Below are 22,340 nucleotides of genomic sequence, written 5' to 3' on the forward strand. Positions count from 1 at the left end.
GTAAAAAAAATTAGGAGAAATTCCAAAGGGATGAGTTTCCTTATTTTGACCTAATCTTGCTATATTATAGAGGTAGGGAAATTGTATGAATGTTTTGTTTTAGAATTGGTTTAAATTTGTGATTTAATGATGTCAAATGACCTTAGATAATGTTGTTTATGCATGAAAATAAATTGGAAGTTGTAAAGAATTTTCAAGGGATGAAAATCCTCGTTGTTTAAAAGTTTAGCTATAAAAAAAAGGCTATTGTGATTGTTGATTTTGAGCCTTAAAACAAAATAATTTGGAGTTGGTTTCTTCATAAAAATTGTATTTCTATGTTTTAGCCTTTCATAGAGATAAATCACGTCCAAAACTGAGTTTTTACAGTTTTAGTTATGATTAAACCACTAGATAGTGTTCTGAGTTGGTTAAGCTAAATTGATCGGAATTAGACAATTTTTAATCTCTGCTTGAAATTGTTGTTAAGTGATGGTTTTAATAACAAAATTATAAAAATAAATATGAACATAAAAATGGGTAAGAGTATGAGATTCTAAGGGAATTCCTTGTGATTAGTTTGAGAATACTAGTTAAATGAGAATTAAATGAAGTTATGATGTTAGTTGTATTGTTGATAAAAACTACATCCCTGGTAGTATAGGGGAAGCTATGGGGATTGAACAATTGCATGAAGTGGCAACACGTGCACATACTCTAGGTAGGTGCATCGCACCTTGTCTTTTTAAATTGTGTAAACTTATTGATAAATTTCAGAATTTATTGTTTTATTGCTTTGATAATATTGGAATGAATAAGAGTACCTTGCATACTTGGATGTGCATCGACTAGTTATGATATAATTAAAATGGATATGAGTAGGGGTGATCATTTTCGGTTTGGTTTTTATCAAAAAACAAAACCAAAACCGGTTTGAACCGACCGGTTTCGGTTTGGTTATTTTAGAACAAAAACCGGTTTTTTTTGTTTGGCTCGGTTTTTCTGGTTTGGGTTCAGTTTGGTTTTTTCGGTTTCAAGGATATAAAACCAAAACTGAACCAAATCGATCGGTTTTTTAAAAATTTTAATCGGTTTTTTTCACAGTTCGGTTTTTTTGGTTATTTTTTTTTGTTTTCTCGGTTTTTCAGTTTTTTTACTCACCCCTAGATATGAGTACCTTATGTAGATTTACATGTATCAAACTTGTGATGATATTATTGGAATGAATAAGAGTATCTTGTGTACAACAATATACATCTATTAGTTAGGATAATGTTTGAACAAATATGAGTATCTTGCGTGCATTGTTATGTATCAAATTAATTATATTATTATTAGGATGAATACAATTACCTTACATTGATAGGTATGGAATTAGTCATAATAACTTTAGAATAGACGTAATTATCTTACATACCATTGTATAGATTGGGTATACACAATGACTTGGAGATTTAAGGAGAAATGATAGATAATTGGTCACCATAGTGTTGGTAGCTAAGGATACATTACAATTATACTTACCATCATGATGAGGATGGCTAAGGGCATAAATTGATACTTGGCACTGTGATAAGGGTGACCAAGGTTATATGAATGATGTTTAGTAACTATAATGTTAATAACTAAGAATGTGTGCGAATGATACTTGAAAACCGTGGTTATAATGCATATAATTTATTTATTCTTTCTTTTTTTGGGATTTGAGGTTCCAAAGCAGCGCAGTGGCTGCCTTTCAGGAGGCAGCAGAGGCGTATCTTGTTGGGTTGTTTGAGGATACCAACTTGTGTGCTATTCATGCTAAGAGGGAAACTATTATGCCTAAGGATATCCAATTGGCTCGAAGGATTAGAGGAGAGAGGGCTTAATTGTAAAACTTTCCCGGATTAAATGAGAAATTGCATTGCTTTATTTGGATTCTACTTGATGATTTATCTTTAAATTAAATCTCTCTCTAATCAATCTTGTTCCCAAATGGAAAGGATAGAGCATCTTTTGCATTGTATTGATCACGCTCCATGTTTCATAGAGACCTAATTGCCCAAAACGTTTGATTTTAAATACTAAAATGTAATATAAGAACATGAAATCTCAAATAAGGACCAATTTGTCAATAAATAAAATAGAAAAAAGAAAAATTTAAACCAAACAACTAACAATGATGATAAATGATCTTTCAAATCACTCTTATTATTTATGAGTATCAAATTGGATTCTTAGGATTTTTTTATTAAAAGATTTTTTTAAGAAACATTATCGTAAAATTATCTTCAAGGTCATATTATTGATGGAAGATCTCATCTTATCATAATTATTATAAAAAATGTAATATTATAATTTTTATTCAAAGGAGATAGAACTTATTAAAAAACAAAATTAGATCCAAAACTACACACAACTAGATTTGAATTTATTAAAAATAAATAAATAAGAACTGAAAGGGATGTCGTGGAAGAAAGAATCATCCATGGCATATGATGAAGGAAATAAAGGCATAAAAAATAAGCCATGTATGCGATCGTGGGAACTGGAAGACAGCAATGTCGCAAATAACTAATTCGAGCCATAACACAATTTTAGAAATAAATGTATAGTGAGAATATGGTAATTATTATTTTTTAAAATGATTTTTATTTAAAAATATATTAAAATAATATTTTATTTATTTATTTTGAATATCAATATATTGAAATGATATAAAAATATAAAACAAATCAATTTATTTTTTTAAAAAAACAAAAACCCAAGTTAAAACTCATTGCAAAACACTCTCCGTAATATTGCCAGCAATAAACATACGTACACTACGCATGTATACATAGCAACAAGTTTTAGGTTATACAAGAAGAAGTAATTATATCTCAAATCTTTAGGATTTTCTACTAATTCGAGCCATAGCAAAATTTTAAAAAAAATATTTTATCTAAAAATACATCAAATTGATGTATTTTTAAATTTATTAGATGGTTTTGCTACAACCATATAAAAATCACTTGAAAATAATCAAATCAACGAATTTTTTCATGTTAAGAAGAACTCTCACTCAATCAGGCTGCCAAACACATAATTAGCCACTTGAGAAACATCTAACAACCCTAGCTGTATGTTATGGCGTGAATCTCTGGCAACGATACTGCAATGGAGGAACTGGACAAACTTTATCACTCGAGCATTGTACGTATTGATGGTATATTATAGAAGAAGAAGATCATGCTATCCCTAGGCCTCACCTTAGATTAAAATATGCTGTAGCAATACGTGACGGATTCTTCAGATTATTTAGGGACCAAGCATTAGGTGTTTAATTAGTGGAAGAAAACACAAGCAAATTTGTCTGGATATTATTTTCAAAATCTTAAATTAGTTTTATAGAAAAAACTTATAATATTGACAAGTTTTAGAGTTTTCATTGCATGAGTATGGGCCTTGAGTCTGGGGTTGATTGACAAGCTTTGGCAAAGCTCATTAATGGGCTGGGTTGCCCAGGGAAATTAGTCCAAGAAATCTCTCCCTAGTCCCTCCTCTCCGCAAAAGCTAGAGAATTTTCAAGGTCTCTCTCTAATCTTGAAGACAGTCTCTTCACCATCCTACTCAGCCGCCCCATGTTAAGCAGCAACTCACAAAGAGGTATCCTACTGCACCTAAATTCTCTCCTTAGATGAAACGATTGATTTGAATTTCTTTGATGTTTTGATTTGTCAATGTTTCCATTACTGGGTTTTAAGCGTTTCTTAGGCGAGGAAGCAGAATTTGATAGCCTGGAACTCAACTATGTAATTGTTTTATGCTATAGTTTTGTGTTCTAATTGATATATCGGCCTGAAATACATCAGTATAATCGATCGCTTTAGATGTGATATTGGTCCTTGAACTTAGTTCAAAGGCTTTCAAGAACTAGGAGAGTTCACTCGAATGAAAGCATAAACATGAATGATTTCTCTAGCTGGATTATGCTCAGTGTTAAGTACAGACTTCAGAATGCTCTCATCCTTCAGAAAGCTATTTCTAATGCTAGCTTAACTTAAGCTTGTAGTAACTGGGATCTCTTGTAATTTCAGTTCAGTTTTCTATGATTCTTCTTATCTTTTTCAGTAGGGTTGAGCTAGCACTTGAGTTCCTTTTTTCTTTAATGAAAGAGTTAAAGAAAAATTAGGAAGTGTTGTAATTTGTGATTTGCTGATGCTAAAACTAGCAATCATCGTGATCCGTAGAATGGAGATGATTGGGACATCAAGCGAGAAGATGAAGACAGGCGATCAAGTTTCGATTGATATTTACTAGTTAGGGAAGACTATGAGAGAGGAGTTGGAGATCTTGCATCCTTCACTTGATGACTGTTGCATTTACAGAGTCCCTAAGCGGTTGCGAGTGTTAAATGAAAAGGCCTACACACCACAAGTTGTCTCTATCGGCCCACTTCATCATGGCAGGGAAGAATTCAAAGCAATGGAAGAGTACAAAAGAAGGTATCTGAAAGATTTTCTTGCGTGGAGTGAATTAAGCTTGGAGGATTTGATTGGAGTTACTGAGATGGAAGAGACAAGGCTTCGTAATTGTTATGCGGAAGCAATTGAACTCAGTAGTGATGTTTTTGTGAAGATGATGCTGCTAGATGCCGCCTTCATCATTATGATCATGCTGAAAAACTATTTTCTAGACTTCCAGAGCAGCAACGATCGTATTTTCAGTAGACCATGGATGATTCATGATATAAGGTTTGACATGATCTTGCTTGAAAATCAGCTTCCATTCTTTTTTCTTAATGACTTGCTTAAGCTATCCAACCCTTATAAAGGATATTCCTTGATAGCATTTACCCATGGGTTCTTGAAAGGTGCATTGGGTTCATGGGTGACAGATAACATATTAAATGGTATCAATTCGTCAGAAGTGCAACATTTTGTAGACTTTCTAAGAATCTGTCAGCAGCCAACAAAGCTTCCTCAGCCAAGGAAACTCAAAACTCTAAACATGCCGAGTGCAGCAGAGCTCCGTCAAGCTGGAGTCAAGTTAAAGCTGGGGTCGAGCAAGAATCTATCTGACTTAAAATTCAATAAAAGTAGAGGGAGACTGGAAATTCCACGATTACTAGTAATTGACCAGACAGAGATCTTATTCAGAAATCTTCAGGCATTTGAGCAATGCAATTGCAGTGACAAATATGTGACTAACTATATTACCATGATCAATTTGCTTGTCTGTAGTACCAGGGATGTGGAAATACTTGTTCGGAAAGGAATTATAGAAAACTGGCTGCGTGATAATGACGCCGTTTTAAGTGTTCTCCACAATCTTGACAAAGAAAATCTCATCTTCCTCGACAATTTCTACTTTTCTGAAATTGTTGAAGATCTGAATAAATACTGTAGAAAGCGGAGGCACAAATGGAATTATTTCCGTAATCCATGGGCCATAATATCTGTTATCGCTGCTGCTATTCTCCTCATGCTCACTGTGGTACAAGCTGCGTGCTCTATCATTCAAGTTGTTTAGGTCTACTATCTCAATTGTTCTGTGATCTGTATGGCCAAAACTTATCAAACTGCGGTTGTTGAGAGCTTGTAAGCAGTTTGAGTTTCTGTCCAATAGGGTTTTTATGATAGACATCATGTTTTTTTTATTCAAAATAATACTACATCAAAAATAATTTTCTTAAGAGATTTCATCAAAATTATTTGCACTTTCTTTATCATATATATTTTTTAATGATAAAATATCATTTTTTTCTAAACACAAACTCTAAACACAAATATACAACTTATTAAGCAAATTTCATATGAAACAATATAAATTAATATATCATTAGATACAAATTATGTGGAACAAGGCACGTCGTTAATAATTTTAATTAAAGAAATTTAATACATCACTTAATTAATTTGTATCTCTCATGTGGTCCCATATATATATATATTACAGATTAAATTGTTGCTAGTGAAGGCAAACTTAAGGCTGGAAGTTTCATCTCTTTTTTGGGTTTCGTAATTTAATTTGATTTCTCAGTGGTAACAATTTTTTTGATCTGCTTGTTTTGTTCTAATACTAGCCATCATCTCAATTCAGTCACGGGATGGAATCTGGTCTACCATCAAGTATTAATCACGAGCTGAGTCATCAAGTTTCGCTTGATATTGATAGATTAGCCCAATCCGTGACGGAAGAGCTGGAAATCTCAAATCCTTTCATAAAAAGTATTTTTTTTCTTATTTTTTTTCTTGTTATTTACCTTTGTTCTTGTATTTATTCTCGTAAATTAGTTACCGAGTCTTCCAACTTCCAACGTCTTCATTATTATGGTCTTACTGAACTGGAAGTTCGTGTGCGTGTCTTTTGGAAGTAGACGTAGTGATCACATTTTCTTTCGTCCATGGAAGTTAGCTGACGTAGTGTTTGATAAATACTTGCTTGAAAATCAGCTTCCATTCTTCATCCTCAAGAAGTTGTTTGAGATATCCAGTGTTGCTCCAATCCTGGGAATTGTACCATTATCAAGCTTACCTGTGGCTTCTTACTATGGAGTTGGGTTGACTGGGTAAAAGAGGACAGTTGGGAAATAATCAATTCTTCTGGAGTCCTAGATTTTGTTGACTTCTTAAGAAAGTGTCAGCAACCAACAGAGCAGCACAGTCTAGCGGAAGAAGAAGCTTATTTAAGCGCACCCACTGCAACGGAGCTCCATCAATCTGGTTTGAAGTTTAAGCGTCCCGAAAAAAGCTCATCATTAGACATAAGATTCAGTAATGGGATTCTAGAAATTCCACAACTAAAAATATTTGACCAGACAGAAATCTTATTCAGAAATCTCCAGGTTTTTGAGCAATGCCATGGCAGGAATGCGCATACTTTCATAAATGATTATATTTATTTCATCAGCGGCGTCGTCCGTGCTCCTAATTAATGATGTGGAAGTACTTGTTAATAATGGGAATTTAACAAATATGCTAAGCAGTAACCAAGCAGTGTCAGATCTTTTTAAGAGTCCCAACAAAGAAAATATTTGCTCAACTAATAATTTTCTTTGGGGTGTCTGCGAAGAGCTGGATTCACATTGCAGAAAGCCTTGGCACAAGTGGAATAAACATCCTTTAATTGAAGATAATTATTACTATTGTAAAAGCGGATCTCATAAAGGTTGAAGATGTTGAAAAATGCCATCAGGGTAGATAACTATAGAGATGAAGCTTCCACAAAACCCTTATACAAGTCTTGCATTAAACTTTATAGGTTTCTAGCTTCTGTTTAATAATGGAGACCCTAGCTGTGTTTTACATGGAAATTCTGGTCTGAAATCGACATGGATAGGGCAGATGAGTATCCGAGTCCAATTATTCACATTGCTTTAAGAAACTCTTTTTAAAACATCATTATCGCGACAGCTTTCACGAATTAATTATGTATTTTGGTGAAGACTCGTGTTATTAAAGTCAGGCAGCATCGTTCGGCTCAATATATATTTAATAATAAAATAATAATATTAAAATATTACTTTTGAATTTTCAAAAGGGAATTTTAAAAATATTATTCTTTGCTTCGTGGAAAGTCATGCCAGAAAAGCACTACCTGCGGTCACAGTCCTCTACGCTGCCTAAAAGTAGACTTTGATGTTTTAAAATATTATTTGTGATTTTTGAATTTCAAAGGGGAATTTTAAAAATATTATTCTTTGCTTTGTGGAAAGTCATGCCAGAAAAACAATACCTGCTGTCACAGTCCTCTACCCTGCCTAAAAGTAGGCTTTGTGGAAAGTCATGCCCCGCATGTGAAATCGACGTCAGAGGTAGGGCAGATGAATATACGAATCCAATTATTCAATTGTATCATCACATGCGACCGTGCTAAAAAGTATGGAATATCGCAATATTGTTAATACATATATAGAAACTCATAACGACATATTCTACGTCAAATTGCGATATTCCATGCTAAAAAGTATGCAATATCGCAATTTGTCCCACATGGAAGGATTTATATATATATTCATAATACTCAAAAGAATGGTTAAGACTATAGTCTTTAAATATGCTAAAAAGTAGTTAATATCGCAATATTGTTACGTAGGATTCAACTCATAATGACGACTATTAAGATTAGTATTTGCATTACGCTGGACGGGTCACTTTGAGACAAAACATGGCCGCCATTGATTGATTTAAAAAAATAATAATAATTGAGAGTTGACTGAGACCTTAATATTGTCGTGAAAACACCTTTTAAAAAAATTCATAAATCGTCCTTCTAACTTTCTTTTAATTTTTTTTTATTAAAACAACGGGTTTTTTTTTTTTCCTTCATCTGCCAATCAATCGTCGACCGCGTTCCCAGCTAGCTCAATAACTTGGGTATCATGTTTCATCATATCACAGCAAATGAACACATCTTTAATTAAGAAACGACTGCATTAATTGTTTAAAACCATAAACTTCCCACTCCAGATCAAAGGCACTTTAGAAGCTTTTGTTGTTTTTTCCTGTCATAAATATTCAGTAAAAATGCAGAGTGTTGTTTCGAGGGATTCGAGAGTTGTTCGAAAAAACTTTAAATTATGATCCCGTTATCATATCCTACAAATTGAAAGGCTGCCCAAAAAGCTAAGCAACTTGTCATCTTATTGAAGTAATTGAGGGCCAATCATTCAAAATAATATACTACAATAATTATTTATTGATTATTAAGCTAATTGATGAATTGACGAAAATAATAAATATCTCACAAATGTCAACAATCTTTCCTAACTTCTAGTTTTTCTTATTTGTAATATTTTTAAGGGGGCACAATGAAATAATAACAACACTGAATTTTCCTTACATTCAAATAAATGCATACATTTATGAGATATTTATTATTCCTGCCAATCCATCAATTACCTGAATCAATAAATAATTCATGATTCATGAGTTTTGCTTTTCAACACCACTCAAAACGATTTCTACACTTTTTGAATGATGGGCCCTCCATTATTATTCATCTCTCCAGAGATCATAAAAGGGCCAGAGAGCAAGGCCACGTTTATATTCCGGAATTCATTTTTTGGGAAAACACTTTCCAAACTTTCTTGTGTTTATTTGCCATTAGAAAAGTTAATCAACGGAAAACATTTTCCGGTCAACAGAAAACACTTTCCAGTAAACGGAAACACTTTTCGGTCAACGGAAAACACTTTTCAGTCAAATAAAAATTTGGTTTGATTTTCAGGAAATTGTTTTCCCTTTTGGCTGTGTTTATTTTCTGGAAAGTGGTTTCTGGGAAACCACTTTCCAAACTTTCCTGTGTTTGTTTGCCATTAAAAAAGTTGGTCAACGAAAAACACTTTCCAGTCAAAGGAAAATTTGGCTTGGTTTTCAGGAAAGTGTTTTCCTGAAAAATTTGGGCGGAAAACACTTTCCGGAAGTTGTGAAAAATTTAGAAATGTCATTATTTGCTGATTATATCAAATTTGATCCTCAAACTTTTGATTGTTATATATAATTTGTTTTGAATATTTATTTTTCAATTCCATCTCTTAAAATTTAATTTTTATATTAATTTTGGTCCTTATTTTTATAATTGATATTTGCTTTTTCCTTATCATTTTTTTATTGAAATTTTTTATCTATCAAATTTGATCCTTATTCTTTTGATTGTTACTTATTTTATTTAAAATAATTTATGAAATGTTAATTATTATTATTTTAATTTCTTCACCTTTTATTTTTTTAATTTTTTAGATTTGATCTCTATTATTTTGATTATTATTTATTTTATTTGAGATAATTTATGAAATTATATTTTTTTTCAATTTCATTCTCATTCAACTTTTTAATTTGTAAGATTTGTTCCTCATTATTTTAATAAACTTGAGAAAAATAAAACATTAATAAGTTATTTTCCAGCTCATTTTCCATGACATAACCAAACACTGGAAAATGTTTTCCAACTTATTTTCCATTACACTACCAAATATCGGAAAATACTTTCCCGGAATTCACTTTCCCTGAATTCACTTTCCAAAAGGAAACTACTTTCCAGCAAACAAACGGGATCCAAGCATTAATTGTCAACTTCACATTGCTAAGCAAGATTCTCCTTCGATCTGTTCATGTAGAAAAGAATAAGTAAAAAATTAAGAGTTAATTTCTCCTCCTAACTTTATTCTTTTGAAAAAAATAAAATCTGGTATGGGTACGTAGAGAAACCAAAACATATATTTTTTGTCATTAGAAATAAAAAAGTATTCTTTTTCTAAAAAATATTTTTAAAACATAAAAATAAAAAAAAGGTATTATTCTTTTTATATGTTAGATATATGAAAATCTACCTTTTAAAGTAGTCTTGGTGTTTTTGGTTGGGCTTGAGATGAATATGGCATGCATTTTGCATATCCATTCGAAAGTATATAGATTCCGTCATTTTTGGTTTCAATGTTACTCGCTACTCACTCATTTTCTTTTATATTCTTCTCACTGGATTTTCCTTAGCGGGCAACATAGCTAAGCCCCTCGATCTCCATAGCTTACTTAGTGCTGTATCAATTTTATTTTCTTAAAAAAATCTGGGTTTTGGGCTAGATTTAGCCGGATCAACCATTTATTGGATTACTCAAGTTTGTCCACGTCAGTGACAAAACGGGTTGAATTTAATAATTATAATTACATGTATAATTACAAGAAGATGAATATATACATGTCTATAACTATGATAATAAAAAACAACAAATAGAGAAAACTTGCAATGAAAATGTGTTTTTTTAAAATTAAATAAAAACGGGGAACTTGTTGATCGGTCTACTCTATAATTATCCGACGTCATTTCTGCAGTTATGAATCAACCAACCTAATGTTGGGTGGGAGACAACGTAAATGTCACCTGTCACAGCAAATAAATTTTCTTAAAATCTTCTGTCCTTACCTATATTATTTCTCATATGATCATCCAAAAGTTTGGGAGAAATATCCCAAGGACATGCCAAATATATTAAATGGCATCTTATCGCCCCCACCTACCAAGATTTATAATATTGTTTCTTTCATTTTATTTAAATAACTTATTAATTATAATATTGTTGATTTATTTTATCAGATTTTAATGTAATTTAATTTATTAACTAGAATTGTCAATATATAATTAATTAAAAAAATACTTATAATTTTACTATCTCAATTTATAAACTAAGTTTTTTTTTTTTAATGTCATGTTAAAAAAAAAAACGTTTTTGATAAACTTGATGTGAAGTTGACAATTGCTTGGTCGCCTTTTTATCTCTGGAGAGATGAATAATAATGGAGGGCCAATCATTCAAAAATATGGAAATTGTTTTTAGTGGTGTGGAATAGGAAAACTCATGAATCATTAATTATTTATTGATTCACCTAATTGATGGATTGACAGGAATAATAAATATCTCATAAATGTATGCATAAGGAAAATTTTCTATCAGAGGAAGCTGGATGCTGCCTTCGTCATTATGTTTTTGCTGAAGTGCAAGTACAGAGACTTCAGAGGAAGCAGAGACAGCATTTTCTATCCTCCACACAAGAGTGTAGATGTAAGGGTTGATATCTGTTTGCTTGAAAATCAGCTCCCGTTCTTCATCCTCGAGGAGTTGTGTGGACTATCCACTATACTCGGCAATTCTCCGAAACCTACACTGATTGAGCTTACTCATGGGTTCTTTTCAAAAGAATGGGGTTCATGGGCAGTAGGGGAATATTGGGGGAAAATAGATTTCTCCGAAGTGAAACATTTGGTTGACTTTCTTACAATTTATCAACAGCCACCTCAACAGCAGCAGAATGAGGAACTTGAGGTTCTAACCGCACCCAGTGTAAAGGAGCTCCACCAAGCGGGGGTCAAGTTTGTGTTGAGTTCAAGCAAAAATCTTCTTGACATAAAATTCGATAGAAATAAAGGGAGACTGGAAATTCCACGATTACAGTTAGATGACAGTACAGAAATCATAATCAGGAATATGCAAGCCTTTGAGCAGTGCCATGGCCTGTATGGTTATGTTGGTGACTATATCTTCTTGATGGGTCTCTTTGTCAGTGCCAGTAAGGATGTGGAAATGCTTGTTGAAAATCGTATTATAGAAAACTGGCTACCGTCTAATGAGGAAGTGGTACAACTCTTTTACAATCTCAACAAACAAAATAGTGTGCGGGGACGTTTTTTTCTCTTCAAAGGTCTCATTAAAGATCTGAATGCATTCTGCGAAAAGCCATGGAACAAGTGGAAGGCAAATTTAAAGCAAAATTATTTCAATACCCCATGGGCAGCAATCTCTGTCTCAGGAGCTGTTATTCTTCTCATTCTGACTGTCCTACAGTCCGTCTGCTCTATACTCCAAGTAGGTTAGCTTCTGCAATTTCAATTCTTTCATACCGCATGTTGCATTAATTGTACCCATAATCCTTGTTCTCTTACTTGAGGTACTTTTCTTCTAATAAATGACAAAGTTGTTCCAAGCAATGAAGACTGTATAATTTGTTCTGATTGTCTCTTAGAAACTGAAATTGTTTTATTCTATGCCTTCCACGCGCATGCTTAACATGGGGTTTAAGGTCGCAGCGGCTGCTTTCTTTCATCTTAGATTATTGATAAAGGAAGAAAGCATAACTCCTTAGGTCGGTTTGGATCTGGTTGCGGTTACTTTTTAAATTGTTTTTCATGCTAAAATGTATTAAAATAATATTTATTTATTTTTTAAAAATTATTTTTGAGATCAGCACATCAAATCAAAACGATCCAAAATACATATATATAAAATATTTTTTAAGAAAAAAAATTAAAATTTTTAGAAATGCTGATTGGCCCACATTTTCAAACGTTATTTTAATCATCATGCCAACACACCTTGAGATTATTGTTTACATTATCATAAAGTTAGATTCACACATCCGACAATTAGAGTGGAAAATAAAGTCCCATAAGATGGATTTCAAAATCAAGCCCTCTAGGGTAATTTTTGTTAAGAAATATATTTATTTTATTTATTTATTAAAAGTAGGATAATATTTTTAATTTATCTTATATATAACCTCATAGCATTAAGGTTAAAAACATAACTTTAAAATAAAGTGATCAATGAAACCTTAACCCCCTTCTCTCTTATATTCGTATTTCTCTTTGTTTGAAACAAGTTGCTTAATATGGTATTAGAGCATGGTTCCATGGAACGAAACTTAATTTCAAACACAACTTTCATGAATTTTTTGGAGTGATATTTTTTCAATTTCTGCAATCAGTTTTTGCAAATATGATATTTTGTCTTCTCTTTAGTTTCTACAATTTAGTATTTGCATTCTATTTCTGCAATTTTTTTGGGAGTGATCATATAACTTTGAGAAGATATTTATTCAGTTTTTGTAATATTTATTCATTTTCTGCAATTTAGTATTTTTTTTTTGCTTCTTTTGCATTCTGGTTTTTTTTTTATTTGTTGATTATGACTACTGAAAGAGATAATTCGCTTCAGTCGACTGTGAGTGTGAGGTTAGATGAAAAGAACTATTCATATTAGAGTTATGTAATGAAAAATTTCGTTAAGAATAAAAAGATATGAAGATATGTTAATGAAACTTATGTTATATCTAAGAATATTGATTAAAGGTATGTTATTTTGATAAATGTATGGGAAGCAAACAATGCAAAGATTATTACCTGGATTAACAATTATGTTGAGCATTTCATAGGTACACAGTTAGCAAAATATGAGACAACAAAAGAGGTTTGAGATCATTTGCAAATGTTATTCACACAATCAAATTTATCAAAGCAATATCAATTAGCAACATTGATACAAGTCATATCATTCTGTCTTTATATGTTGATGACATGAATATTATTGGTGATGACATTGATGATATTTCAGTTTTAAAGACAAAGTTGGTTAGACAGTTTGAAATGAAGGATTTAAGCTATCTTCAATATTTCATGGGTATTGAGGTAACTCGTTCACTCAGAGGTTACCTTATTTCTCAATTAAAAATATTACAGATATTTTTGAGCTGGCTAGACTTACTAACAATAAGACTATAAATACTCTCATTGAGGTTAATGCAATATATTCTTTTTCGGATGGTTTACATTTGTTAGATCCTACTTTATACCGTACTATTAGTGGGAGCTTGGTAAATCTCATTATTACTTATCCAAATATTGTATATGTTGTTCATATTGTTAGTTAGTTTGTTGCTTTTTCTACTACCATTTAAGAGCTTAGTTGAGAGTTTTAGATATTTGACATGCAGTCGTTCGTATATTCTTTATAGAATAGGACTTGTGAGTAGGTTTATAAAAACATCAACTATAACTCATGTTTCTACTCAATTTTTAATTTATGTTTTTAATAAATTGTCAGAAAAAAATCAAAAATAGTAAAAAAATAATAAAAACTCAAAAAATACATTCTTGATATATTTGTATTATTTTCATCATTTTCAGTATTATCTTTAAAAAAATTTAAATTTTAAAAGTTTTTTAAATACATTCAAATTTTAATATATTATTTTTAAAATTATTAATTTTTCTTGTTGAATTTTAATGTTAAATCAATGTTGATGTCGCGTTATCAGAAAATAAAAATATAAATATTTTACCAAGCATTTGAAATAAATAATATTTTTACTATAATAGTTAATAATATTTTACCAAGCCGCCGCCGCCCTCTCTTCCCTGGTTTTCTCCCAGAACCATAGCCCCTCACTCTCTTCCCCAGTCGCCATTTCCAGCACCTAAAACCAGCCACTCTCCTTTCTCCCCCCAGCCGCCAGCCACACCCAGAGCCCACATTTCCTCCCTCAGATCCACCCGCACTCTCCCTTCTTCCCGGCCACTGCACCTCCCTTCATCTCTAGCAAAACCACCTCCACCCTCACTCCAGCCGCCCACTAACAGGAGACCAGACCTTCCCCCATCTCTGCTACCTCTATTTCCTCTCCCTCTCTCAGCCACGACCAAAAAAATCTCACCGGCAGCTCAACCATTCTCCCCCCCACCGCGACCCGACTCAGCAAAAACCTAGTCATGCCAGCAGCCTCTTGGTCTTACCGCCGGCAACCTGAAACAGAGAAGAAGAAGGCGAAACCAAAAGAAAAAAAAAATCTGTAGGGAGAGAAGCAGATCCATAAACGAGAAGGAAAGAAAACCAAAACTTGTGTTGCGTCTTTTCTTTTTCAGGTCTCCATCGGTGACACCGCCGGCACAAGAAAGGAATAAAGGAGGAGATCTATCCGATCCCCTCATTTTTCACATCACCGGCGACGGTGAACATAGTAAAATTTCCACCACTGTTCCCGAGTCCATTTTGTAATCTTTAACGCCGAAATGTGTATTCAAATTATTGTTAGCATTTTAAATTTGTGTTACATTGTAAACTTGAAACTGTGATGTGTGAGTAAACATAGGAAAAATAGAATGTTTGGGTGTGTTTTGTATTTTTTTTTATGTATGTTTTCGAATGTCAAAACCGAAACAAAAAGAAAAAAAAATAAATGTTCTAATTTGTATAAGGCCAGATGTTTCAAAAAATATTATATTTCACATGAAAATCCAAGAATATATTTTTGCATATATTTTGGGGTTTAATAATCTGTTTATAAAAAATATCAAAAATCTTGTTTTTTTTATAATATCTTGAATTATAAATTTATATGGAAAATATATTTTTTTTATATTAAATAAAATGTATTTTTATTTTGTTTTTAAATTAATATTAAAACACTTAAATTTTCTTCATCTGATAAGATAAGAATTTTTCTTTAAATTTTTCTTTAATTTTTTATATGCCGCCAATAAAACAACTATTAAAACCTTTAAAGCACATCTAATCTAATTATAGAGCAGCTTATATCATGTAGGATATGTAAGGGGTGCTAATTCCTAGTCACAATCAATTATTTGCTCTTAAATTTCTGACAATATCAGTATACTTGAGTTTTTCAGTCATTCTAAACTAAATACTAAATGGTGACTCCAAAAAGCAAACATAAACAAAACTATCCCAAGTCCACGTGTGTAAACTCACTTCAAAGTCTTGAAGCGAATATTTCTATGATATATCAAAGGTACAATAGATCTTAGCTTATTCAGTGGTTATAGTAATAGCTTTGATATTGTGGATTATAATAATGGTGATTGAGTTTCTATGATATATCAAAGGTTTAATAGATCTTAGCTTATTCAGTGGTTATTGTAATAGCTTTGATCTTATGGATTATAATAATAGTGAGTGAGTTAGAGATATGGATGATAAAAAGATCATTACAGGTTTTGTTTTCAACATGAGAGAAACAACTTTTACATGGAATTCAAAGAATAAATCTATTATCACATTATCTACTTGTGAAGCTGTAGATGCAGCTATTATAGCATATGTTTATCATTTTATATGGCTAAAAAGATTATTGAAGAAGTTGCGAATGCCACAAAAAAAAAAACCTACAAAGATTTATATGAACAACTCATCAGTCATTGTATTAGCTAAAAATCCAGTTTTTCATGACAAAAGTAAGCACATTGACACAACATTTTATTATTTAAGAGAATGTAGTGGAAAGAAGAAAGTTGAAGTCAAGTATGTGAAGACTCAAGATCAAGTCACAGATATTTTCACAAAGCCACTCGAATATGATGTTTTTGCAAAGATGAGAGATATGTCGAGAGTTATAAATAATAATAGCAGTTAATATTGAGAGGGAGTGTTGAAGTTCAATATCAATTAGGATTTAAGCTTATATAATTTAGAGTTTGTAAGAGTTATAATATTGTTAGAACTTCACAATATTAAGATTATTATCTATTAGCATTTTATCATTATTAGATAAAAAATCTAATTAAAGGAGAAATTCTAGTTAATGTAAGAATCCTTGATGAAAAATGATTTATAATATACTAGTTTATTAGAATTTTTATTTAATAAGAATGTTAGATTTCTTATTAAATTTTAATTTTTTTAAAAAAAATTTAATTTCTTGATTATCTAGAACTTGAGTTCTATAAATAGAATTATAATCAAAAGAATAATTCACAAGAATAGCTAGAGAGACACAAAAAAGAGCTAAAAAGATATATTTTTTGAGAAAACTTTTCATAAAAAATATTATTTTTCTTGTTATTTACCTTTGTTCTTGTATTTATTCTCGTAAATTAGTTGCCGAGTCTATCCTTCTCTTCCAACTTCCAACTTCCAACGTCGTCATTATTATGGTCTTTCTGAACTGGAAGTTCGTGTGCGTGTCTTTTGGAAGTAGACGTAGTGACCACATTTTCTTTCGTCCATGGAAGTTAGCTGACGTAGTGTTTGATATATACTTGCTTGAAAATCAGCTTCCATTCTTCATCCTCGAGAAGTTGTTTGAGATATCCAGTGTTGCTGCCAATCCTGGGAATTGTACCATTATCAAGCTTACCTGCGGCTTCTTACTATGGAGTTGGGTTGACTGGGTAAAAGAGGACAGTTGGGAAATAATCAATTCTTCTGGAGTCCTAGATTTTGTTGACTTCTTAAGAAAGTGTCTGCAACCAACAGAGCAGCACAGTCTAGCGGAAGAAGAAGCTTATTTAAGCGCACCCACTGCAACGGAGCTCCATCAATCTGGTTTGAAGTTTAAGCGTCCCGAAGAAAGCTCATCATTAGACATAAGATTCAGTAATGGGATTCTAGAAATTCCACAACTAAAAAAATTATATGATCAGACAGAAATCTTATTCAGAAATCTCCAGGCCTTTGAGCAATGCCATTATAGTTTTTTTATTAAGAAATATTGTATTAAAATATTATTTTTTTTATTTTTTAAAAATTATTTTTATATTAACATATGAAAATACATAAAAAAAATTAATTTAAAATTAATTTTTTTAATACATTTTTTAATGAAATAATATTTTAAGAACTGAATTCACATTGCATAAAGCCTTGGCACAAGTGGAAGGCAACCTAGAAGCAGGTTTATTTCAACAATCCATTGACTGACATCTCTGTTTGTGGAATCAAAGTTGAAAAGTGCTACATTTTCCTGTGATGTGATATTGATTAAGAGATTTGTAGAATAAGACGTGGTGCAGAACTGTAGAAGATAAGGTACAAGACTAGGAAAGTCCTCAGGAAAACTGTAGAATTGCACAGTTTGAGTGAGAAGTGAGAGGTGGTCCCCTTTTATCAGATAAATAACAGAGGGCCAATCATTCAGGAAAAAAAAAACATAAAAAGAATTGGAAATGGTTTGTTGGTATATTGAAATAGAAAATTGTAGAATCATTATTTATTGATTCAGCTAATTGATGGATCGATAAAAAAAATAAAATGCTTTATAAATATATGCTTATGAATACAAATCATTTGATTGAGATTGTTTCATAATCCCTGAAATATATATATAGTTTGATTGGAGCACTGGTGATTGTTGAAAGATTTATGATATTAAAACTTGATTATTATTTTATAGAACTATTTAAGGTAAAAATATTTTTATGAATAAATGAAATTTATAGTTTGATTTGTAAAATATTTTACATCCTATACAGTATTTTACATATAATTAATAAACATCCTTTAATAAAAAAATAATATTGTAAAATTTTATCTAAAAAAGGCTTAGAAAGGTTTAATCAAAAAATTAATAAAGTAAAACTTTCACAAAACTTTTAAACAAGTTTTGCATTAAAATCGGATCTTTTTGTTTTGGGGCCATCCCATACCACTATCCAAAATATATATATGTCTCAAATCCAAAATCTTTCTAAAACATTATTATCACGAGAGCTTTCATGAATTAATTATATATTTTGGTGAAGACTCATGTCATTAAAGTCAGGTAGCATCCCCTCCACGTCAGGTGAATATAAATAAGACAACAAAAGAGAAGGGACAGCTTGAAAACCTAAGGCTGTTTATTCATGGAAATTCTAGTGTGAAATCGACAGAGATAGGGCACGTGAATGATGAATATACGAATCCAGTTATTCAATTGAATCACATGCGACCATGCATGCCCCCCCACATGGATGGATGGATTTATATATTCATGATAATCAAAAGAATGGTTAAGACTATATTCTTTAAATATGCTAAAAAGTAGTTAATCCCATTAGCTTACCGATCAACGGCTCAAATCCCATTCACTGTCTCCTTCCTTCCTCCTTCACCTCTCCCCTTGCCCTATAAAAATCGCCAGAACCTCCCATCCCTACCCACCAAAAACTTTCGTAATTGAATTTGTTTTCTCTGTGATAACAATTTTTTTGATCTGCTGGTTTTGTTCTAATACTAGCTATCATCTCAGTTCTGTCACAGGATGGAAACTGTTGGAACATCAAGCACTGATGATGAGCCGAGTCGACATCAAGTTTCGCTAGATATCGAGACATTAGCCAAATCTGTGAAGGCCGAGCTGGAAATCTCATATGCTTTCTCCGACACATGTTGTATATATAAAGTTCCGGAGCAATTGCGCGAGGTGAACGAAAAGGCCTACACACCTCGATTGGTCTCCATAGGCCCAATTCACCATGCTAAAGAGAAGCTAAAAGCCATGGAAGACCACAAAAGAATGTATCTGAAAGAATTCCTTGCCCGGAGCGAGGTAAGTGTAGAGGGTTTTATTGAATTTATTAAGGAGAACGAAACAAGATTGCGTAATTGCTATGCGGAAACCATTGAGTTTAATAGCGAATACTTCATAAAAATGATATTAATGGATGCTGCCTTCGTCATTATGTTTTTGCTGAAGTGCAAAAACAAAGACTTCAGCGGTAGCAGAGACAGCATTTTCTATCCTCCACACAAGAGTGTAGATGTAAGGGTTGATATCTGTTTGCTTGAAAATCAGCTCCCGTTCTTCATCCTCGAGGAGTTGTGTGGACTATCCACTATACTCGGCAATTCTCCGAAACCTACACTGATTGAGCTTACTCATGGGTTCTTTTCAAAAGAATGGGGTTCATGGGCAGTAGGGGAATATTGGGGGAAAATAGATTTCTCCGAAGTGAAACATTTGGTTGACTTTCTTACAATTTATCAACAGCCACCTCAACAGCAGCAGAATGAGGAACTTGAGGTTCTAACCGCACCCAGTGTAAAGGAGCTCCACCAAGCGGGGGTCAAGTTTGTGTTGAGTTCAAGCAAAAATCTTCTTGACATAAAATTCGATAGAAATAAAGGGAGACTGGAAATTCCACGATTACAGTTAGATGACAGTACAGAAATCATAATCAGGAATATGCAAGCCTTTGAGCAGTGCCATGGCCTGTATGGTTATGTTGGTGACTATATCTTCTTGATGGGTCTCTTTGTCAGTGCCAGTAAGGATGTGGAAATGCTTGTTGAAAATCGTATTATAGAAAACTGGCTACCGTCTAATGAGGAAGTGGTACAACTCTTTTACAATCTCAACAAACAAAATAGTGTGCGGGGACGTTTTTTTCTCTTCAAAGGTCTCATTAAAGATCTGAATGCATTCTGCGAAAAGCCATGGAACAAGTGGAAGGCAAATTTAAAGCAAAATTATTTCAATACCCCATGGGCAGCAATCTCTGTCTCAGGAGCTGTTATTCTTCTCATTCTGACTGTCCTACAGTCCGTCTGCTCTATACTCCAAGTAGGTTAGCTTCTGCAATTTCAATTCTTTCATACCGCATGTTGCATTAATTGTACCCATAATCCTTGTTCTCTTACTTGAGGTACTTTTCTTCTAATAAATGACAAAGTTGTTCCAAGCAATGAAGACTGTATAATTTGTTCTGATTGTCTCTTAGAAACTGAAATTGTTTTATTCTATGCCTTCCACGCGCATGCTTAACATGGGGTTTAAGGTCGCAGCGGCTGCTTTCTTTCATCTTAGATTATTGATAAAGGAAGAAAGCATAACTCCTTAGGTCGGTTTGGATCTGGTTGCGGTTACTTTTTAAATTGTTTTTCATGCTAAAATGTATTAAAATAATATTTATTTATTTTTTAAAAATTATTTTTAAGATCAGCACATCAAATCAAAACGATCCAAAATATATATATATAAAATATTTTTTAAGAAAAAAAATTAAAATTTTTAGAAATGTTGATTGGCCCACATTTTCAAACGTTATTTTAATCATCATGCCAACACACCTTGATATTTTTTAAATTGTTTTTCATGTTAAAGTATATTAAAATAATGTTTATTTATTTTTTAAAAATTATTTTTGAGATCAGCGTATCAAAATTATCCAATATATATAAAAAAATAATAATTTTTAACAAAAAAATTGAATTTTTTAGAAACGCTAATTAACCCCATTTCCAAACGCTTTTTTAATCATCATGCCAACACACCTTGAGATTATTGTTTACATTACCATAAAGTTAGATTCACAACCGACAATTAGGGTGGAAAATAAAGTCACATAAGACGGATTTCAAAATCAAGCCCTCTAGGGTAATTTTTGTTAAGAAATATATTTATTTTATTTATTTATTAAAAGTAAAACAATATTTTTAATTTATTTTATATATAATCTTGTAGTATTAAGGTTAAAAACATAACTTCAAAAAAAAAATGATCAATGAAACCCTAACCCTCTTCTCTCTTATGTTCGTATTTCTCTTTGTTTGAAACAAGTTGCTTAATATGGTATTAGAGCATGGTTTTATGGAACGAAACTTAATCTCAAACACAACTTTCATGAATTTTTTGGAGTGATATTTGTTCAATTTCTGCAATCAGTTTTTGCAAATATGGTATTTTATCTTCTCTTTAGTTTCTACAATTTAGTATTTGCATTCTATTTCTGCAATTTTTTTGGGAATGATCATATAACTTCGAGAAGATATTTATTCAGTTTTTGCGATATTTGTTCAGTTTCTGCAATCTAGTATTTTGTTTTTTGCTTCTTTTACATTCTGGTTTTTTTCTATTTGTTAATTATGGCTACTGAAAGAAATAATCTGCTTCAGTCTGTGAGTGTGAGGTTAGATGAAAAGAACTATTTATATTAGAGTTATGTAATGAGAAATTTTCTTAAGGATAAAAAGATATGGAGATATGTTAATGAAACTTATGTTATATCTAAGAATACTGATTAAAGGTATGCTATTTTGATAAATGCATGGGAAGCAAACAATGCAAAGATTATTACTTGAATTAATAATTTTGTTGAGCATTTTATAGGTACGTAGTTATCAAAATATGAGACAACAAAAGAGGTTTGAGATTATTTACAAATGTTATTCACACAATCAAATTTATCAAAGCAATATCAATTAGTAACATTGATACAAGTCATATCATTTTGTCTTTATATGTTGATAACATAATTATTATTGGTGATGACATTGATGATATTTTAGTTTTGAAGATAAAGTTGGTTAGACAGTTTGAAATGAAGGATTTAAGCTATCTTCAATATTTCATGGG

General features: G+C 31.9%; 2 protein-coding genes across 4 annotated transcripts in view; both read left to right on the forward strand.

Moving 5' to 3' along the window:
• Window positions 1-22,340, forward strand: part of LOC18097277 (UPF0481 protein At3g47200) — a 79,487-nt gene that overhangs the window by 17,922 nt on the left and 39,225 nt on the right. The gene's annotated exons all lie outside the window — the stretch shown is intronic.
• LOC18110426 (UPF0481 protein At3g47200) lies at window positions 3,481-5,635 on the forward strand. Of its 2 annotated transcripts, none has more exons than XM_024597129.2 (2): window positions 3,481-3,606; window positions 4,172-5,635. In XM_024597129.2, the coding sequence occupies exon 2, from the start codon at window positions 4,273-4,275 to the stop codon at window positions 5,470-5,472; it is 1,200 nt and encodes a 399-aa protein (XP_024452897.1). In that variant the 5' UTR covers window positions 3,481-3,606; window positions 4,172-4,272; the 3' UTR covers window positions 5,473-5,635. The 2 variants fall into 2 exon arrangements, with proteins under 2 accessions (XP_024452897.1, XP_024452898.1); XM_024597130.2 differs by having other exon boundaries at window positions 3,484-3,606; window positions 4,191-5,635.

This window comes from Populus trichocarpa, chromosome 3 (genome assembly GCF_000002775.5).
Source record: "Populus trichocarpa isolate Nisqually-1 chromosome 3, P.trichocarpa_v4.1, whole genome shotgun sequence".
Classification (NCBI taxonomy): Eukaryota; Viridiplantae; Streptophyta; class Magnoliopsida; order Malpighiales; family Salicaceae; genus Populus; species Populus trichocarpa.

Coding starts and splice junctions, on each gene's coding strand:
- LOC18110426 (XM_024597129.2), top strand. CDS start 4,273: ATGAGAGAGGAGTTGGAGATCTTGCATCCTTCACTTGATGACTGTTGC.